Source organism: Mustela erminea, chromosome 9, assembly GCF_009829155.1.
Source record: "Mustela erminea isolate mMusErm1 chromosome 9, mMusErm1.Pri, whole genome shotgun sequence".
NCBI classification, from domain to species: domain Eukaryota; kingdom Metazoa; phylum Chordata; class Mammalia; order Carnivora; family Mustelidae; genus Mustela; species Mustela erminea.
In genome coordinates this window covers 51720897-51743737 of record NC_045622.1, presented here as the reverse complement: position 1 = coordinate 51743737, position 22841 = coordinate 51720897, and the positions used below count along the sequence as shown (strand labels likewise).

Here is a 22841-nt window from a genome sequence, read left to right as displayed (position 1 = left end):
ACAAGTGAGCCACTTTGTATGAAAAACCTATTTAGGGGTCTTGTAAGGACTGTTCTCCAGGTTTTAGCAGCTATAAATCCGTTAGGCCTCTTAATCCCTGAATATACTGCAGAATGTGAGTTCAGTTTTCCAGACTGCTTACTGGAGGCAATGCAATTTCTTCCCAGAGTGGGTAAAAAAAGGAAAGAAAAATGTATGAATCTTCCGTTAATCATTCCAATACTAGAAGAACAGCCAAAACTGACTGACACCTCTCTAAAGCGCAATATACTCACCTGTAGAATCAGGGTAGTAACAGTACCTAGCCTCCAGGACTGTTGCGATAATTAAATGAGATAATCTACGTATAAGACTTTGAATATATGGCTCAGAGAAGGATGCAACAAACATTAGTTGTTGCGAAGAATGAGACATTTTGAAAAGTGCTTCATTCAGTCACTGGTAAATGAAAGCTGACTTTAAAATTACAGGAGCAGTGATAGATCTACATCTAAATATGTATATTTTTGCTCTGCCAAAACATACAGTGGTAATAATACAAGTCATGATAAACACAAATCAGTAAGTAAGAATACATTCCACCAGGGGTATCCATACACATCCCACAGAAAAAACTTGTTGTTAGAAGAAAAAAGGTGATTGGAATGGAAAATATTTCTAATGAAAACTAAAATGTTTGGTTTGAAGTCAGTGAGAACCTGTTAGGCTCTGCCAGTGTTGTGCTCAGAAACAGAGACATACTCGGTAAGTTCAGGCTGCCCCAGAGGCAGGATCTTCCCTCCTTCTCCTGCATCCCCGGTGCACCCTATCAGGGCTGGAGACACAGGGCAGGACACAAGCATCCACCACACTAACTCTGACCGGATATAGAAACATACTTGATTACCAAGGAACAATCAGATACATTTATATATATGCATATACATGTGTGTGTTTATATTTGTTCATATATTTATTTTTTATACATTTTGTATTTTTATATTTACATATATATTTTGTGTAAGAGTAAGGAATAACTTTATGAAAGAAGAGCAAAAGGAGGCTAAAGATCTTTTACCCTGAGGCTATATTACCTTTGATCCAAGAGGAGGGAGATAAAGAAGTTACTAAGCAACTGAATGATTTATGAAGGTTCAAATACCTCAATCACAAAAAAAAGCTGACACATATGGGGAGCAAACAAAAACAGATTGGATACTAATCCTGCACCGTTGAGGGGCACAACACACCTATCTGTAAGATGAAGACTGTGACCACTGGGGATGTTAAATTGGTGTCTTTCTTATGAGCAGTAAATTTCCATTTGAAAAAGAAAATCACTGGCTTTTCTAACCTTGACTTTCAGACTGTGCTCTATAAATATATTTGAAGAAAACAGAAACTTAACTGAAGGTTTAGCATAACCTTCAGATGTTTTTAAAAATATATTACTCAATGGCACCAAAATAGTAATGTTTGTTTATGCCATAGGAGCAGAAAAAAAATCCTTTGTTACAGTATTCTGATTTAAAATTTTCATCAAGATAATAATTTCCAGAGAATGTAATTCATAAAAGGAGAAAATTAAGAAAAATAGAAGATTACTTTTGGAGGAGCATACTTTCTTTCTGTCTTTAAGAAAAAGTTTGTATTTCAATTAATTAAAAATTATTGAACAGTGTATGCTGAATACCACTCAGTAGAATAGTAAAAAATAATTATTAGGTATAGAATATATAATTATAATGTTTAATAATACCTAACATAATTTATGTCTTTGGAACTTTTCTCTGGTATTTACGGGGGGAGGGCAGGAGAGACAGGGTCAAGGCAGAAAGAGGGAGGTAAAGGGTGTGATTCTGTGGCTTACAATACTCTCATTGCCTGAGTGAGAGAGAAGTACCCAATTGGGTAGTGGGCTGGAACCAAAAGCTGCTTAAAGAATCTTATTGATGCCTTGTGAGGCTCAGATCCTGAATCCCTATATTTTAGAAAAGAATTAACTGACAGTGTTACTATTGTCATTTTTGACCAGGTAACTCTTTGTTGAGTGGGAGGGACCGGGCATGTTAGCATGTCCAACAGCATCCCTAGCCTTTACCCACTGGATGCCGGTAGCAACCACTCTCCCCTCTCCTCCATCCACTTCCTAGGGACAACCAAAAATGTCCCCTGGGGGACATTGATCTACAACAATCAGTGGGAAACGTTAAAGTGGTATATAAATGGATACTGTGTGTAGTCAAAACACCCCTTCAGGACCAAGAGCTTTATCCACTGGGAATATTACTTGCTGATGGTGCCCAGATGAGTCCCTCTTTAGGTACAGGCCAGGCCAGGAGTGCTATCTTACCCAAGAGTACACCTCTTCCCAAGGCTAGCCCATGTTAGGTAACTGCTTGACGGGGAATGAACAAAGGTATACCACCCCCTTGCCTTTCTATGGGACAACTATGAAAGACCACTCTAGCTCCAAAGTTTTCCTAAGGGCTCTCTACATGCATTGTAGTTCAACCTTTCCCTCTGCCCAATGCTGCTTCCTTCCTTTCCTTACAGATGTTGTTCTCTAGAGCATTCCCCAATAATCCCCCACCCCCCCAATCTCTGCTTTAGAGTTTACTAGGAAATCCAACCAAGATAGGATAATGAAATAGCAAGCCCATTCTATTTGATGATACATGTGGTATTTATGTTTTAAGTGTAATTAGGTCATTTACTGGATAAGAGTAGAAAGATATAAAATGAATAGAAGTGAGAAGTGACAAAAATTGTTAAACAACCTGTGATTACAAATCCAAACTAAGATACTAATAGTACTAGATAGAGAATTCATAGTAACAGACAGTAATTTCTGGGTACAAAGTGCCACGAACTAGTCTATGTGTCTTATATATACAATCTGTGTAATTCTCTGAACTACCCTATAAAGTAGGAATAATTATTCTCATTTTACAGGTGGGGAAACTGAGGCTCAGAAAATTAAATCCCTTGTTTAAGATCACACAGCAAGTGGTAGAGCTGAAAAATCAGCTCCTGGTCCATCCATCTTCAGAGCTTATGTGCTCTATCTGGAGTATGGCCATAGCCTCCTAAAAAGGCTCTCATTTCTTTCCCCCTCTGAATCATTTTTTATATTGTTACTAGAGAGGTGTTTCTAAATTATAATTGACCATGGCCTCTCCTATCTGAGAACTCTTTTTCCTTCTCAATTACTTAGCATGGCATTTACAAAGTCTCTTTCAAGATCTGACTCTTGACTATCTTTCTGGACTTCCTTCTTGCCCCCAAAATAGAGCTCTGACGGTTCCTGTAGATGCTTTCCAATACAGCTAGGCAGATGTTTCTCTAACTGTAAGGATGCTTTATTTCTTTGCCTAACAAATAACAAGATCTATTACTTACTGAGCTTGCTATATGCTAGATGCTTTACATTATACAGCCATTATTTCATTTACTCCTCCTGATAACCTTATTTACTCCTCCTGATAACCTGATAATTATTATTTTATAGTTGAGCAAGCTAAAGTTCACCACGGTTTGGTAACATCAAAACAAAATTAGTGGCAGAGCTCGGATGTGAACTTAAATCTGTCTGACTCTTGTACGTTAAAGGGATTCAGTAGATGTTTATCAAATTAAGTAGTTCCCCCATCTTCTTCACTCCATTAACACCAACAATGCACAGATGTCCAAGGTGAAAATGTATACAGAAGCCTTTTAATGTCACAGATATCTGTTATTTAGAAAGTGTTTTAAAACTTGTGTACCTACCTGCATGAGATCTTGAAGACTCTCAACAAAGGAAATCTCTGCTTCTACCATATAAAACTCTGCCAGGTGTCTCCGGCTCTGAGAATTCTCTGCCCGGAATGTTGGACCAAAGGTAAACACTTGAGTAAAAGCTCTGCAATTCAAAATTAAAAGTATAAAAATAGGATTCACATGATTACTTTTAAGTATTTAAAATACTCAGCGTACTCTTAAGAAAAAAAAGTTTTGTGCTTCTGTCTTGTCCACAAATCTGCACATATTAACTGCTATATTTCCCTAATGGGTGATAATAATAGTTTCATTAAAAATGTTACATATATAGAAACCATTTTATCCCGAAGGAATCTGCAAATGCTTTACAAACCCTATGGCTTACTAAATATAGAATTATAACCACTTCTGGGTGCACTCTACTGCAGCTGCCTTAAGCAGCAGGCAACTACATTTCGCAGCAATCAAGAACAAAGTAAAGGAAAAATACCACAGCCCAATGAGCTTCACAAAGAAATCTACACAGTAACAGTTAAAACTAGAATTACAGTGGATAAAGGATGCTAATTATTTTTTAAAATATGTGAAAAAAGAGTGTCACATATGTACAATGATCTGCCTTGTTTGAAGCCTACTCAAGTTCTTCACAACCACCCAAGTGTTTCAATGAACACGGTGACCCCTGAAACTTGAAGGTGAGGATGGATTTTGAAGAACTGTCTACTTTATTCTCTGGTATTCAAGAGAATAGCTCATATCTCAACAATCCAAATAGTGGGGGAAAATCTTACTTTTCAATTCCTGCCAAAAAGTGGACACTAACACTTTCGTTCTTCAACACTTCTCATTTCCCTCATTTGGAATCAGGGCAACAACTGGGATTAGATCAGACATATGTGAAATAATGAGTATTTCCTGAGGACTCTCTAATCTTTGAATTTTAAGGTTTTGTTAGAATAAAACAAGAGGTTTGGGGCTCCTCAGCTATTATCCTGAGCCCTCCTCATTTGACTGGCATTAGCCAAAAAACATTAAAATATATATAATATATATATCTACAATCTACAGAAAGTAGATTGTAGATATATATACACCAGTTGGGCTTTGTTTTATTGTCTTTTTAAGTAAAGATACTCTGGGAAATGAAACAGTAAAGCAATTATAGTGGAAATCAACAATTTTGTCCCCCCTCCCCCGACAAAGGGCTATTTTAGCTAAGGCCTAGTTGGTAAGAAGCTTTGGAATTTATGTTTTGGTTCTTCAGCCACCTTCCTGAGACCATAATCAGTTAACCTCCAAGAACCTTAGTTTTTAATGGAAAAATAAACAGTAAGAACTCAAAAATATTACTATGGTAACCTCTCTACTGAGATTCAGATCCAGACATGTGTGCTAGAATGTTCCTGAAAACACTGACCCTACCTTATGCAAAATGAAAACCCTTGTCTGCTCCCAAAACAGACAAAAAAACAAAACAAGAAACAATCCTTCCTTTCCTTTTTTACTTTCTCCAGTTCTATTAATTTCAGTTACTCTACCCCATCGCCCAAATCAGATCTCCTCCTGCCCACACTTCCCATATCATACCGATTACAAAATCGTACTGTTTACACCTAGGAAAATGCTGTCAAATCGCCCCTTGCCCTTTTTTTTTTTCTTACATCTACACACATACGGACTTAGTGTAAACTCTTGTGTCTTGCTTGGAGAACTACAACTTTTTACCTGGTGTCTGCCACTTATTTTTCTTTCTCCAGCCCCAAACTATTAGGAGTTTTCAAACTCAAGCCTGATTATATCAGTCATAATTCAAAAGTCTTCAATGATTTCCTACTGCTCAAATGAGAAAGTTCAAACTCCTAACTTTGACTCACTTTCCTTCACAAAGCCTTTTCTCTAGCTACACTGGAGACACTCCCCTCACATAGCTTGCCAAGGGAAGCCTTTGGCCTTTGTTAGGCTGCTCCCTGCCTCCAATGACCATTCCTGGCTCCTCTCTCTCCAAATGGCAAATTTCCACCTATCATTCAAGATTTGGTTCAAATGTCACTTTCTCTTTGTAACCTTACCATACACCTCCAAATTTACTGATCCCTCCTTTATATGACTATGGCATTTTGTTCATATATTCATTACACAGAACATATCACTTTGAAATGTAATTATATATGTCTGTATCTTTCTCCCCCAATAAACTATGAAATTTTCCAGAGCAGGAATCATGTTTTATTCATACTTACATCTCCAGTGCCTAAGATAAAACAGGTGCTCATGCTGAATGAATGAGTACTAATGATGATGACAGGCTTCCTCAGTTGTAAACTGGAAAAGTACAGCATTCTCACCAACAGGAACATTACAATAATATATAGAAAAATACTCAGATGTTTTACTCTGGCTGTTACTTAGTACCTTAAATAGGTCAAACAATGTAGGCCTGTCCCAAACAATAAATTAAAAAATTGTAAGGCCCTGAGTTTATAATCTGGGACTATGCAATTTCTAGGTAGGTTGGCAATAGTATATCTACATAGATGAAAGACATTTTTTTCTGGGACTGCATCACAAAAAATTATGTATACAGATGTTCACTAACAACAAAGGATATTTTAGTTGAGATTTTCCTGGGCAAAAACAGAAACTAGGGGGCACAGGTGAAATCTCCTTTGAGGGCTCTGAGGGAGACTTTCAAGAAATGGGCAGTGATCTTCCTGAAATACAAGGAAAGCCAATGAAATTGCTGTTCAAAAGAGGCATATTATTTGTATTAAGATGCCAGTTACAGCAAAAACAGGGGTTTCCAAAAAGAATTACAAATTCAAGTCACAAGAGCATCTTCTTCTCACATGGCAATTCTATGTAGGGTGCTCAAAGATGAGCAGCAATAGGGATTTTTCATTTAACAATGGTTAATAATTTTTCCTGGCAATGCAGGATAAGCACTCTAGTATAAAGTAGTAAAGAGGGTCAAGATTTTTATTTTAGTTATAATAAGGATTGGGCTCTGACTGAGGTAGCCAGGAGTTAAGTATTATTCTAATAGGGTAAGTAAAAACTGAGGACCATGGTGTTTCCTCTGAATTAACAGAACAATAAAATGAACTGGAAGGTATGTTAAAAAACAAACAAATAAACAACTGCCTAATTCAGCATATAGTCTTTAAGCAGATGAATACCTAAATCATTTGAGAATGAACATCCTATGCCACTGCCCAGTGATGCCATGATAAAAGCAGGGACAGCAGCAGTAGTAGCAGTGATGGTCGCTTCATCAGAAGTGCTCCTTCTGGGCCAGGCACGAGCTGCAGGAACCTCAAAGTTAACTTCTTTATAGTTAACTCAATAAAGTCTGGATTGTTACTTCCATTTTTCAGACTAAGACATGGAAGGTCAGAGAAGTGGAGAAGCTTTCCCCAAAGTCAGAGAGTCACAACCCAGAAGGAGTAGAGGTCAGATTCAAATCCAGATGTGGTCACAGCCTTTATCATGATATAAAAATACTGAGGTTTGTAACTGAATACTGATAAATCTGGAGAATTAGGAAGAAAACTTGGTAATGCCTCATCCAAGGCTTCTCAAAGATAGTTAGAGTAAACAGTTTGGTATATTCACCTTCCTTATGAATAGCTTATTTGTTCTACATGTTAAAAGTACAGTTCACTAGGGATTATATTGCCTTTGTGTAAATAAGGAGAATGATAAATTTTCATCAACATTTTATAACCTTGAGCAAGTCATTTAGCCATTCTGGTCTTCAAATTCTTCCATGAGTGGGAGACAGGGGCAGCTTGGCATTAATCTCTACTGTCTTTTTTAACAATTTTGTTTCTAGGTCCATGTGAAATCATTCTCACTTTAATTTATGCTGACTTCTTTTCTGTCTTTCACAGACATGAAAGCCATTTGCAGCAAGGCTTAGACTAACCAACATTTAAAATAAGATCCGAAAACAAGGCCACTTCTAAAATAAGATACAAAACCAGGTGAAAGGCCAGTACTGCTGTGAGAAGCAACCAGAAGAAAAAGAAAACACTCAGCACTAAAAAGCATTCTTGTGCCAGATTATGAAGAGAGGCAAGCTATATAAGGAAAGTCCATGAGCTTGGAGTAGATGTTTAAGATAACAAAAGTACATTTAATACACATCAACCAAGTTAACTACAAAAACGGATCTTTAAAAATAAAAAATAAAGTTACCTCCCCCTGCAAAAAGATCTACAAAGGTCATTTTCTTCCTTCTGTGGAGTTTTATGAAACCCTAAATTGGCAAGTGGATTATTATAAAACACTCCCTGATTGCTTGGCTGTTTATTCTTTCTGGCCCTGAAATTCAAGAGGTAACCTCTATATTTCGAAAGAGTAATTACTGTTCTTCAGCTGGGGAAGAACTTATTCAGCAGAAGGTTGATCAGCAACTTTACCGAAGGCCCCCACTCCCAACTTCCTATTACTTCTCTGTGGTCAGCTCAGTAAACATTCATTGAACTGAAGTAAACTCACAGCTTTAAACTAGCTTTGAAACAGTCTTTGTGAAATGGTATTCTCATCTTTCAAAAATAATCACGTTTACTACTGCTTTGAATCCACTGGATTATTAATACTGTCACATATTTGTCATTCATTATTTCTACAGAGCATCTCCTTTTCAGTTTTCCCCTATTCTTCTAACCATCCTGCAATACACTTGGTGGAAGGGGGTAAGACAGCTCTCACCATTTCAACAATTCACGTCAAGACGCCTTAGGGAGGATGCACTCTAAAATCTAAAAATTATTCTCTACCAGCATTGTTAATGATCTCCGAAAAATTAACTTTCTTTAACATGTCCTCAGTATTTGATCTGGAACTGAGTCTGAGGCCCAAACAAAATATAATCTTAGCTGCATAATGACATTCAAAGGTCAATAGAGTCTGACAACAATCCTGCTAAAGGAGTAGAGGGGTTGGCTACTCTTCTCTGAGGAGATTAAGTCTGAACTGGGGGAAGGACATTCCAGGAAACGGAACATTAAGTACATAGGTCCTAAGATAGGAAATGAGACTGATGTGTTTAAAGAACAAAAGTACGCTAGAAGCAAGATGAATGGTAAGAGGTCAAAGAGGTGGGAAAGGATCATGCAGGGCATTCCTTGTAAGCCATGGTAATAAGGAGTCTTGATTTTACTTGATTCTCCTTGGAAGATTCTCTCATCTTGAAACATTTAACACTGTATTCTCCTAGTTTTCCTACTTATTTGATGTCCATCTCTGCCTCCTACATTGTACTCTGTTTAGTAAACACTAGAATTCCTCAAAACTTAGTCCTTAGGCCTTCTTTTCTCACTGTATATATTCTCCGTAGATGATCTCACCTCAGCTAACAATTTCAATTAATTAACTATTGGCACACAATTCACACATTTCTATCTCCTGCCCAGATTTCTTTTCTAGGCTCTAGAAGCATGTACCATGTATTTGATAGATTCTTTCACTTGTCACAAACAGAACTCATGCCTTCCCTGAGCCCCATTTCGGCTTCAGTCTTCTTCCAACCTTTTAGGTCAATCCTCCCATTAGGCTCTTTTTAATAACACCATGTACTATTGTTCACAGCACCTTTTAAATTAAAAAAAGAAAAGAAACATTTGATCCTTTGTTTAATGTTTGTCCAGCTCCTTCATTAGACTGTAGATTTCATGACCTTATCTATGTTTGGGTTCATTATAGTATCCTCGGTCTTAACACAGTGCCCAATACACATCAGACAATTACTTTTTGTCAAATAAGCAAATAACTCATCTTCTACTAAATATGCTGATTCCAAAAATGAATCTCTGAAAAAGGACTGGAATGGGGGGTTAGGATAGAGGGGAAAGGAAAGGAAGATGGTAAACAGAATGTAAGTTACTAAGCAAAAAATTCTGCTATTCTCCAAAATAATTTTTCACAGAAGGTACTAGGAGATATAGAATCACTTTTTTGAAAAGTGACTGCCCACATAATTAGTTTTTACTAATTTTAATTTTACTAAGGCAGTAAGTAAATTTTTGAAAAGGACTAGATCTGTTGAACTTCCCTAATTAGCAAAGATTTTATTTCTTGACGAACTGAAATATCCACATGAAAAAAAATTACCCTCTTATTCTATGTAAACAAAGCAGCACCTGATTTTTTAGCTATTGTAAGAGAAGATACCAACAAGTTAAAACAATTACTCCACTTTATCATCCCTGCAATGATGGACTCTTCAGAGGGCTGACTGATTGTATATAAGGTCTCAGAAAATCAGATTTTTGTAAAGGGTCACAATTTGTTGACTGTTCTAACTGAATATTTATCTTCCTATTTTAAAAAGATGCTAAAAATCACTTTTCCAAACAAGGTAAACATTTTGCCAACTGCATCTTTTCATACCTAGATTATCCTTCCTATATTTCTCCTATTTAATGTCCTTATACTGAGGACCACTAAAGAGAACAACTGGCCAGTATGTGTACCACATGGTATTTATGTATTATTTAAGTCTACAAAGATTTCAAAGGTTATCTTTCTGAGGCCTGATGCCAGAGGTCAATGAGTCATTATGGCACTGAACTATCAACAATTTCCATACAAACGACCTTTACCTTTTTAAGGTTATGGTAATGATTAAGAACATGTATTCTAAAGACTGAAATTGAAATCCTGGCTCCTACACTTATGAACTAGCCAAGTTAACTTCTTTGAGATTGAATTTCTCCATGTGAAAATGGGGTTAAATATACATTATGTCACAGAGTTATTATAAAGATAAAATGAAACAAAATATGTGAAAAGATTAACCTAATATTAATTAAATGGTAAGTGTTCAACAAATGGGTAATAACTATTTTTATTTGCTTCTTTTTTTCACCAAAAGTCTACAGTTCCCATTTCACTGGTCTTAAGACCTCTTCATGCTTTCAATTACTGAAGATTTCAAAGAGATTTCATTTATGTAGGTTATGTCTACCTGTGTGTACCATTAAAACTGGGAAATTTAAAAAACTGTATTAATTGATTTAAATGATAAACCCATTATAAGTCATAAAGAACAATTTTTTAATAAAAATTCATAAGAGTGGTACTGTTTTCCTTTTTTGTAAATCTCTTTCATATCTGGCTTAATAGAAGACAGCTGGATTCTCATATCTGCTTATGCATTCAATCTGCTACGCTATCACATGTCATGAAGACTTTGGAAAACTTCAGTGTGCACTCAAGAGAGAATGAGAATGAAAAACACAAATACTGTCTTCATATGATGATGAAAATGGTTTTAACCTCAAAGGACTCCCCTGAAAGGATCTCAGGGGGCCTCAGGGATCCCCAGACCAACTTTGAGAACCACTATTTCAGGCAATGGTTCTTAATGAGGGGTATTAATTCAGGACTTTGCCTCTGGAGACCTCCCTCCATTCAGAAAATTTAAGGAAGGTACTGGCCGTGAGTGTTTTTAAAAGTTCCACAGGTAATTATTATGTGAACCCCTGATTAAGAACCACTACTCTAAAATTTGTTTAGACTCCCACATCAATATCCCTTTTACAAAGTCTCTTGATAACTAAAATTTTTAAATGAGCAATAATGTTGTTTTGGTGATGATGTAGAGAAACTCCTCACACATTGCTGGTGGGAATGTAAGATTGTGCAACTCCTGTGGAAAGGTCTGGTGATCCCTCAAAAAGTCAAACATAGAACTATTATATGACCCAGCAATTTCACTTCTGAGTATAAACCCCAAAGATATGAAAGCAGTGTTCAAACAAAACCTTGTATATGAATGTTTGCAGCAGCATGATGATGCATTGATATCTTTTAAAAGGCTCCCAAAACATTCTAATGGACAGTAGAGTTGAGAAGTACTGATCTAGACCTTCTAAATTCCAATTATAATGTAAAGTGAAAGGGACAAATAACTGATATAAGAGGAGTTATTTCACAAAGGTACCACTTGCAAAGAGCTACAGACTATGAATGAATAAGACATTTCTAATATTTTTGACTGACTCCCAATCTGAACTTGTTCTATGAACGCAAAAGTATAAAGGGGACATGGAAGACTAGAAACAGGGGCAAGATGCTTTTAAAGGAGCACTGAGCTTATCAGAAATAAAGCAAAAAAAAAAAAATCTCTATTTCTCTATATTTGTCTTCCCTTAATTCTAGAAGAGGAAGAAGGGAGGGAAGGAAAAGAGGGAGGTGGAAGAGGAGAAGAAAAGAAAGGAGAAGAGGAGGAGGAAGACACAGAACAGAGAAATACTCGTTCGGACCCTACAGTATGTCTTTCACATGTATGCCAAGTGATATACACAGGGATTTCACAGCTTCACAGTAATGCACTAGCTAAGCACTAGGGAAAAAAGCCCATCAGTAATAAAATAGATGATTTGTGGCATAGTCATACAAAGGAATTATCCCATGATAGTGAAAATGAGTAGACTATGCGACATGAATATAATGTAACAATGGGGATGTTACTGGGAACATAATGTTAAATGAATAAAGGAGGTCACAGAAGAATACATATAAGTGATTCCATTTATATAAAATTTAAAAACTTGTAAAACTAAAAAATGAATTGTTTGTGAATATATGTGATGAAACTATAAAGAAAAAATGATAAACACAAAATTGAGGCTAGCTCTTATAGGGAGGCAAGGGGAAAGTACATACAGGAGACTAAAGAAACATTTTGAAAAGACAGGGGTGGTGAATGCATCATTATTCTTTATACTATACTTATAATATCTATTTAAAATTTTGTGTCTATGCAATATTTAGACATCAAAAAAGACACAAATGGACAAGCTAACAGAACACAATAAAAAATAAAATGACAAAATTAGACGAAAACTAAAGGTTAGGCATTGGCATCACAGCCCAAAACACCTCACCAGGACACCACTCAGTTCTTCATGCTTCCCGCCTTTCCCTTCTCTATGTGTATCCATTCAATTTAACTCATTAATATTAACAAACATTAATATACCCTGAGTACCTACACTTGCCCAGCATTATTACAATGCTAAGGGCAACAGAAACCTCCTAACATCATATGACATGGGTGACTTCAATGCTTTAGGATCTGGACAGAGGCCAACTAAATCTGCACTGTTTAATATGGTGGCTACTAGCCACATATGGTTACCTAAAGCTACACTATTTAAAATTAAATAAAATTACTATAAATTCAGTTAATCAGTCAAACCAGCCCATTTCAAGTGCTCAACAGCTACATACAGCTAGTGGCTATCACACTGGAAGTGCAGATACAGAACACTTCCCATCACTGCAATAAGTCTTACTGTCCAGCACCAAAGTAGACTGTTGAAATCCCAGTATCTGCAGAAAATAATCAACTGCAAAAAACATGTGCTCAAACAATGCAACATGAGAGAAGAGATCAATGGAGGACATAACTCTGGGTACAGCTTCTGAATTTGGCCCTGTACCTAGTCATATATATTTTCCCCACTGCTACGGATCTGCCGTGTCAGGTTCCTGTGGCTCTCCTCCCGTATCATATCTGCTGCTTTATAAAACTAATGTCCTACTTCTTTGTGTTTGCAGGCATAGCTCCCTTCTGATAAAATGGCTGTCTTCCTGAAAGGCACTGACACACAACATAAGACTTACTCAGTAATCAATATTTCTAGCTTCTGTTAACTTTCCACCTATGTGCATGGCTAACTCTGAGAATCAGGCTTTGATAGGCTATTAAGGCATCCTGTGGGCATATCATAATCTGTTTTACTTATCAGCTTCTAAAGATGAGGAAGAACCAACTATTCTCCAATGGAACATTAAAAACATACATGACACGATGAATAGTTCTTCCCTTTTTTGATTTGGTTACACTCATAAATATGGTGATAAATGCCAGGAAGAGAGAGTGAGTGCTATAAAAATACTAAAAACAAATACTTCTAATGATATGGATTATGGTATGATCTATACAAAATGTAGAGAGACATTGGATTGAACTATTTTGAGCAGTTATCTTCAAATTCCCATGTCATACCCAACTATCAAGAGCTACATATGAAATACCAGTATTGTCAAGTCAAACACATATTTTAGCTATCAGGGCCATGCTTGTAAATTCTGAGGTAATTCTTCATATAATAGTCCCTAAAGTACTGTTTGTCTAGGGTTCAGATGTTGTCACTGAACCTGTCCTGAAGGAGAATCATGAAGAAAGCATACCCAGTTGAAGAAACTACGTAAAAGTCACTAAAAGATAGTCCACAAACAAAAACATTTAGTTTTTTATTTTTATCTCCCAACCTCCATAGTAATTCACACATAAAATCTGCCTCTTAAACGTGAAATACAGCTGGTTCAGATTTTGCATCTTCTTCAAGTTGTAGAGATTTCTGTAATGCATGTATGTTTATCTTTCCTATGCACCTGTTTCAAGTGGCAAAACATGGGCTCTATTTTTTCAGTGTAGGGGTATACCACAGGAGATAAAGTGGGGACCGATATCAAGAGATATAAAAAGAATATGACTATCAACCAACACATGTGAATGAAGCAAAAGAGAGAAGCAAAAACCATGGCTGCTTGGGTTTCTTTATTGCCACATTCTCTTCTACAGGAGCAAAAATGAAGTTTCATTTTATGAAAAAGGAAACAAATCTATCTTACTAAAGTAAAATACACAGAAGTATTTCAGTGGTTTTGAATTCATGTACATAAGTTTAGAGGGGATTTAAAAAATTGTTTTTTTAATATTTTATTTATTTGACAGAAGAGAGAGCATAAGCATGGGGAACAGCAGAGGCTTCCTATTGAGTAGGGAGTTGATGCAGGGCTCGATCCCAGGACCCTGGGATCATGACATGAGTTAAAGGCAGAAATTTAACCAACTGAGCCACCTAGGCACCCCCTCAAACTTTTTTTTTATTAACACTCAATTTTCTAAATTCATTTTTTATTAAATATTTTATTTATTTGTGAGAGAGAGGGGAAGAGAGAGAGTAAGCATGAGCACAAGCAGGGGGAGCAGCAGGCAGAGGAAAAAAACAGGCTCCCCGGTGAGCCCGATGCGGGACTCGATCCCAGGACCCTGGGATCAAGACCTGAGCAGACACTTCACTGACTGAGCCACAGAGGCATCCCGAATTCATACAAAGAGAAATTCATACCAACAACATGGGAAGGTAAAATGAAATTTTACTTTCATATAATAAAATTACTTTAAAATATCTAACTAGGTCCAATACAATATTACTCCAAGTTTATTAACACATTTTCTGATGGAATTTTTTTTTCTTCATTAGAACAGATTGGTGAAATAAGTCAAAAGCAAAAAGTATTCAGGCCTACAGGTCATAGCAGTCAAGAAGAAATAGAGCACCTTTGGGACTAGCTATCTATTCTCATCTTACAATTGGCATTATGTATCATAAAATCATATTCATTTATTTATTTTTTAAACTTTTATTAGACAACTAACCACTATGGAAAATACAGATAAATCAGGCATAGGCTTTTGCCTTCAAGGAGCTTATACAGACTAGTAGGGGAGATCACAGACCTAAATGTACTAGCTACAATGACAAAATTCCTAGGGGAAAAAATACAAGAAAATCTTGGTAATCTTTTGAATAAGACATAAAAATCATGAATCATATAACAAAAAAGTGATAAAGTACATACCAACAAAATAAAAAACTCTGGTCTTCAAATAGTACTATAAAAAGTTGCAAAGGCAAGGCACACTGGGAAAAAGTATCTACAATACACAGATAAAGGTCTAGTATCCAGAACATACAAAGAACTCTTAAAAATAAATAATAAGACAAACAACCTAACAAAAATGGGAAAAAGAATTAAAAAGATAGTTCACAAAAGAAGATATTTAAATGGCCAATAAGCACATGAAAAAAGAAAGTTCAACAATATTAGTCATCCCAGAAATGCAAATTAAAACTGTAATAAGATATATGCTTACCAGAATGACTAAAGAAATACTGACAACACCAATTTTTGTCAAACACAGGGAACAAACAAAACTTCCATTCTTTGTTGGTGGGCATACAAAATAGTACAAGTACTCTGAAAAACTGTTTGGCAGTTTCTTATAAAGTTAATCATACATTTACTATACAACCCAGCAATTCCTAGGTATTTACCCAAGGAATGAACAACATGTGCACACAAAGACTTGTGCATGAATTTTCATAAAGCTTCAGTTATAACAGCCCCATACTGGAAACAAACCAATGTCCACCAAAAGATAAATGAATTCCCTCAACTTTATGGTCAACTAATCTTTGACAAAGCAAGAAGGAATATCCAATGGAAAAAAGAGTCTCTTCAACAAATGCTGTTGGGAAACTAGGACAGCCACATGCAGAAGAATGAAACTGGACCATTTTCTTTCTTTTTTCTTTTAAGATTTTATTTATTTATTTATTTGACTGAATGAGAGACAGACAGAGAGGAAACACAAGCACAGGGAGTGGGAGAGGGAGAAGCAGGCTTCCTGCCAAGCAGGGAGCCTGATGCAGGGCTCAATCCCAGGACCCTGGTATCATGACCTGAGCTGGAGGCAGACACTTAATGACTGAGCCACCCAGGTGCCCCTGGACCATTTTCTTACACTATACACAAAAATAAACTCAAAATGGATGAAAGACCTCAGTGTGAGACAGGAATCTATCAAAATCCTAGAGGAGCATATATTGCGTGGAGCACTGGGTGTGGTGCATAAACAATGAATTCCGTTACACTGAAAAGAAAAAAAAAATGGTAAAAAAAAAATCTTAGAGGAGAAGACACATAGCAACCTCTATGAGCTCAGCCACAGCAACTTCTTGCTAGACAAGTCAAAGACAAAAATAAACTATTGGGACTTCATCAAGATAAAAAGGTTTTGCACAGCAAGGAAAAGAGTTGACAAAACCAAAAAACAATGGAGAGAACAGGAGAAGATATTTGCAAATGTTTTATCAGATAAATGGCTGGTATCCAAAATCTATGAACATATCGAAATCTGGGGTGCCTGGGTGGCTCAGTTGGTTAAGTATCTGCCTTTGGCTGAGGTCATGATCCCAGAGTCCTGGGATCAAGTCCCCATCAGGCTCCCTGCTCAGCAGAGAGCCTGCTTCTCCCTCTCCTCTGCTGCTCCCCCTACTAGCTCTCTCTGTCAAATAAGTAAATGAAATCTTCTAAAAACAAAAGAGCTTATCAAACTCAACACCCAAGAACAAATAATTGAATCAAGAAATGGGCAGAAGACATGAACAGACATTTCTGCGAAGAAGACATACAAATGGCCAACAGGCACATGAAAAAAATGCTCAACATCACTCGGCATCAGGGAAATACAAATCAAAACCACAATGAGATACCACCTCACACCCATGAGAATGGCTAAAATTAACAAATAAGGAAATGAATTTTGGTGAGGATGTGGAGAAAGGGGAACCCTCTTACACTGCTGGTGGGAATACAAACTGGTACAGACACTGTGGAAAACAGCAGAAGGTTCCTCAAAAAGTTGAAAATAGAGTTACCCTACAACCCAACAATTGCACTACTGAGTATTTATCCCAAAGATACAAATGTAGTGATCTGAAGGGGCATGTGCACCCCAATGTTTATAGCAGCAATATCCACAATAGCCAAACTACGGAAAGAGTCCATCAACAGATGAATGGGTAAAGAGATATGGTATACATATACAATGGAATACTACTCTGCCATTAAAAAATGATATCTTGCCATTTGCAATGATGTGGATGGAATTAGAGGGTATTATGTGAAGCAAAATAAGTCAATCAGAGAAAGAATTATATGATCTCACTCATATGTGGAATTAAAAAGAAATGGGGGGGAGCACCTGGGTGGCTCAGTCATTAAGTGGCTGCCTTTGGCTCAGGTCATGATCCCAAGATTCTGGGATCAAGCTCTGCATTGGGCTCCCTGTTTGGCGGGAAGCCTGCTTCTCCCTCTCCCACTTCCCTTGCTTGAGTTTCCTCTCTGGCTGTCTCTCTTTGCCAAATAAATAAATAAAATCTTAAAAAAAAATAAAAAATAAAAACAAAATATAGGGGAAGGGAGGGGAAAATAAAACAAGATGAAATCAGAGAGGGAGACAAATGTAAAGGACTCTTAATCAGAGGAAACAAGCTGAGGGTTGGTGGAGGGGAGGAGAGTAGGGGCATGGGGTAGCTGGGTGAGAGGCATTACGGCAGGCACATGATATAATGAGCATTGGGTATTACATAAGACTGATGAGTCACTGACCTCTACCTCTGAAACCAATAATACATTATATGTGAATTAACTGAATTAAAAAAAAATAAATAAAAATAAAATAAATCTTTAAAAAATATAAAATAAAAAGAGATAAATGAATTAAAAATTATATATCCATGCAATGGAATTAATATTCAGCAATAAAAAGGAATAAACCTACTGGATGAATCTCAAAAGCATTATGTTGAGTGAGAGGAAATCAGATAACAAACAGTGAATACTGTATGATACCATTTACAATAAACCTAAATAAAGTGTATATAAAAGCCATTTATATGAAATTCTAGGAAAGGAAATTCTAATCAGTCACTACAGAAAGTACATCAATGGTTGTTTAATGACCTGGACCAGGGAGGGAGGACTGCAAAGAAAAATAAGGGGAATTTTTGTATGGTGGTGATAGAAGTATTTTTTATTTTTATTACAAAAGAGGTTATGAGGTTTTATAAAATTTGTCAAAATGTATTGAATTGTACATTTAAAATGGGTGTATTTTTTGATATATAAAGAATATTTAATAAAGTTGAGAACAATAACAAAAAGAGCCTTATTCATAGCATTGGCTTAATTACTCGACTGTACTGTTACCTAATCACTTAAATTAAAATCACACCCCAACTAAACTATAAAGGGGTGAAAAGTCAAGGCACCTGGAAACACAGAAGGGGGCACAGCAATGATCTACTTCAAAGAAACAAAAGAACCTAGAATACAGTGATCGATCACTGTCAACGTAACTGACCACAGCTTTAGGGCAGATTATGACCCCATCTGCTCTCAGAGTTTACTTCTGATTTGGTCTTCAAATTCTGACAGGTATTTTATTTCTGTGTCCGAATCCCTTCCTTCAACCCAAGGCACTGGTTTAACCTTCTGACCTGTCTTGTGAGACCTAAATTCTGGCAGACTCACTACTTGTCTCAGTCCTCTGCTTTGTGTCAACTCCAGTGCTGCTACTCTTGTAAAACAACTGGATTACTGCCAGCTATTCTTCCTGGTTACAACACCCTGGCTTCTTTCTCTATAATCACCCTGGGCTCTCCAGGTCCCAGCTGTCATGATGACCACCACAGCACTTACCATTTCAGTATCAAACTGTGATAAATGCTGGGCTTTACAGACCATCTAATTCTCACACTGGCTTGGCAAAGTGGCTGTTTTTATTCATATTTATAGTCAGGATGGGGAGCTCAGATATCAAACTTATAAAACTAGTATGTATAGAACGAGAATTCGACTGGAATCTAACTATATAACTGTTTTACTTGACAAATTCTAGCACCTTCAAGCAGGGATAACATTATCTACAGTAGCTACTTCACTTTGTAACAGCACTGGCAACTCTCCATATGTCAATCAACAAATCTGTCCTATATTTTTAACATCCTCCTTGGTGTCCAACATGGTTACATACCATTTGGGTGAACACAAATTATTGCTGAATAATGAGTACCCATAGTTATTTTTAGGTAGAAGAAACAAGCCAGGGGAAAAAAAAGTCAAAATGACATAAATTTCTGTTCTCACACAACCTAAATTCTGCAAACATGTAACAAACATTTTTTTTTCCCCTTTCCTAAAAAAGTAATTAAACCCACCAGAGCAAAATAGAATTTGGACAAGATTACAGAGTAATTGTAAGAAGTAACAATATCAGTTTTGCTTTTTATAGCTCCAATTACTGTCCATAATGGTCAAATTACTAAGGATTAATTGGTGTCTCACTATAGTAACCTGCATTTGCTTTTAGACAATGCCAACAGGCATTGCATTTTATCCAAAATGAGTTCTATTTGTATCATTCCTCAAAGGACTGGCTGGTAATTTTTTTTTTAAACTCACACCAAACTTGTTTATTTCAAAGGCATTCAATCCTTCAGATACTCTGCTCAGCCAGACCTGAGTGAGATAATACAAGAATGGGGTTATTCTCTCGCATGCTTGAAGTTGAGAAAAGGGAAATTAGTAACTGCCATCACAAAGGAAAGCAAGACTAAAAACAGAGAACCCTATGTTTAGACTTGCAAGATGGTATGCGGATATTGTAGAGTTAATGCATTAGACAAAGACACTAATTTGTCATGCAAATAACGCAAAGCCTAACTAGAAGAGCAAACTATTACCACTCAAGCTAGTAAAAATGAAGTTCAAATAGTGAATTAAATAAGCACATATATTTACAGAAGGCCTCCCCCAGCCTTACTTGCTAGATGGGGGTAATGCCCCAATTCATGAATCATTCAGTAAAGACAATCAGATCTTTTTAAAAAAGAGCACAGATATTTACATTCACTTCTTTCTGAGATAATCTTAAGGGAAGTTAAAAGGAAGAAAGAGGAAGGAGACCCTTTGGAGGACAGAAAACAGTGGCTGAGTGATGACTGATGTATCAAAGCATGGAGGCAATTATGCAGAATACAGAGTAAACATGCTGCCGCAGAAAGGAGGTGACGTGCACACAGAACCACAGTGAGGCTGGAGATGGAGGAAATGGACATTCATTGATAGATTTTGCCTATGGAACTATCAGCCCTCTCCAAGTTCCCCCAGAATGGCTGGAGGCCAGATGTCCCCACCAAACAGGGAAAAGAGAGACGTTCTCTAGGGCAGTGGTCCTCAGCATCATCACTACTTGATAGGTTTGTCATTACACAGTCTGCAGGGCCACACTCCCATTGTTTCTGATTCAATCGTTGTTGTAGATGCTGTGGGGAAAGGGAATGGGAGGTGATTACCCATGCATAAGGGAATTCTTTCTGGAGACCTGAAAATATAAAATTAGATAGTGGTGATGGTTGTGAAGGACCCACAGGACCCAGCTGTGCCTTAAACTGTCACCGTTTTGACTTCAGACGGTATTTTCTAACTGATGAAGCTTATCTTTTCACTTGGGCAAAATACCAGTGGACAAAGCATCCCGTAATGAGAACCGAAACTACCCCCTTGAGCACCGACTGCCCTGATATCAGCAAGGCCTCACATGACTGATGCCCAAGAAATGACTGACCTGACCTTTACTGCCCACCTGCACACACTCATGGACCTTTGTCTGCATCTTCTTTATTATAAACCTGAAAGTATTTTCAGCACTTTGGAGACCACTTTGGGACCACCACCTTCCAGGGGCTGGCCTCATTGAAATAAATTCCTTTCTTGTTTCACCACTACTTGCCTTTCTGCCTTTGGGTTTTACCAGGAGCAAGTGGCCAAACTTGGTCTGTTTGGGACCCCCAGACCTAGGGGCTCTTGTACCCCTGAGCCCTTATTACAGCTGCACAATTTTGTGAATATAGTAAAAACTACTGAATTGTACAATTTGAAGAGTGAATTTTATGTTAAGTGAGTTATATCTCAGTAAAGTTGTTCTTTAAAAAATAATTTACTCCTCTGCATCCAGGGCTCTCACCAAAGCCCAACAAAGATCTGAGAAAATTTCAAAGCATGTCTCCCCTTTGTCTTTCCTATGTTAAACCTATTCAGCTTCTTAACCATTTCTTTAGACCATGATGTCTACATCCCTTTTGTTCTGGCTGCTGCCCTAAAGTCAGATAGGACACAAAATCACAACCTTTTCCTATAAAGTTTAATAAAAGACTCCAAGTATTTGGAAGTAGATAAAGAAACAGGACAGAAAAGCTAGACAGTTTGCCAGTTTTTCATGATTTGGCTAAATATAATTCATTCAAGGATAATATATCAAACATGACATAAAAGTAACAGAAGACATTCCATAACTAAATACAGATAACATGTACTGGGGTAAAGAAAAGATTGTACATCATAAAATATTATACAGTATGGAGGAAAAGTTATAGTAACTACATTTCTATTGTCCCAAGAACAGAAAAGCAACAGAATCGAAACTAAATGTAACAGCCAGTGGTCATCAAATACAAATGACATTTTAAAAGGCACTCTCATGTAATCACTCTACTGATAAGGTTAATTCTAAATTCAATTCAGCCTACACAAGGTTGAAATTCCCTTGCCATGTACTGTTCTTGCCTCAGGACAGCTTTTGTGTAACAGCTACCACATTGTGAATTTCTTATTTAATGCCTATCTTGTTCACTAGATAGTATTGGGTCATGATAGTACTGGGATCATATCTATCTTGTTCATATTTATATTCCAGCACCTAACCTAGCGTTTGGCACACAGCTGACTCTCAACAAATGTTCAATCAAGCTGAGATTGATTTTTGAGCTCTGAATCAGGCAAATGGTAGTAAAAGAAAGTATGAGGACAAAGGGGAACAAGATACAGTTTGAGGAATTTGTGGTCTAATGGGAAGATAAGCATATAAACAGATAATTTCAATTTCAATTTTTTTAATAAGCAGAATTGATAGAAATCCTTTCCAATAGGTATTTAAGTCTTTATTTTGTATTAATAAAGTTGTAAGATTAAATAGTTCCTAAATCTAAAAGCTCAAAGTCTAAGCTATAGAGGAAAAAAAAAAAAAAAAGACCAGGTGATTCCAGTGTTATAAAACAGAAAGAATAAAGGAACATGGGCATACAGAAGAAGGGCATTTAAATAAGCAAGATGTGGGGGTGGAATTGGGGATTCTGGGTGAGATCATTTTTAAGCTGAGTTTATTTTTCATTTTCTTAAATATTTTATTTACTCACTCATCAGAGAGAGAGAGAGAGAGCAAGCATGCATACAAGCGGGGGGAGCAGCCAACAGAGAGAGAAACAGGCTTCCAGCTGAGCAAGGAGCCCAAAGTGGGACTCTATCCCAGGACCCTGAGATCATGACCTGAGTCAAAGGCGGACGCTTAACCGACTGAGTCACCCATGGATCCCTTAAGCTGAGTATAGATG

The 22841-nt window shown here is 36.9% G+C and overlaps 1 protein-coding gene across 3 annotated transcripts in view; it reads right to left on the bottom strand.

Annotated features, from left to right (window-relative positions):
* Positions 1–22841, bottom strand: part of NARS2 (asparaginyl-tRNA synthetase 2, mitochondrial) — a 126933-nt gene that overhangs the window by 33270 nt on the left and 70822 nt on the right. For all 3 annotated transcript variants that reach the window (XM_032356734.1, XM_032356735.1, XM_032356736.1), the window contains one exon: positions 3751–3883. In XM_032356734.1, coding sequence (XP_032212625.1) covers positions 3751–3883 — 133 coding nt within the window. The remainder of the gene's footprint in view (positions 1–3750; positions 3884–22841) is intronic.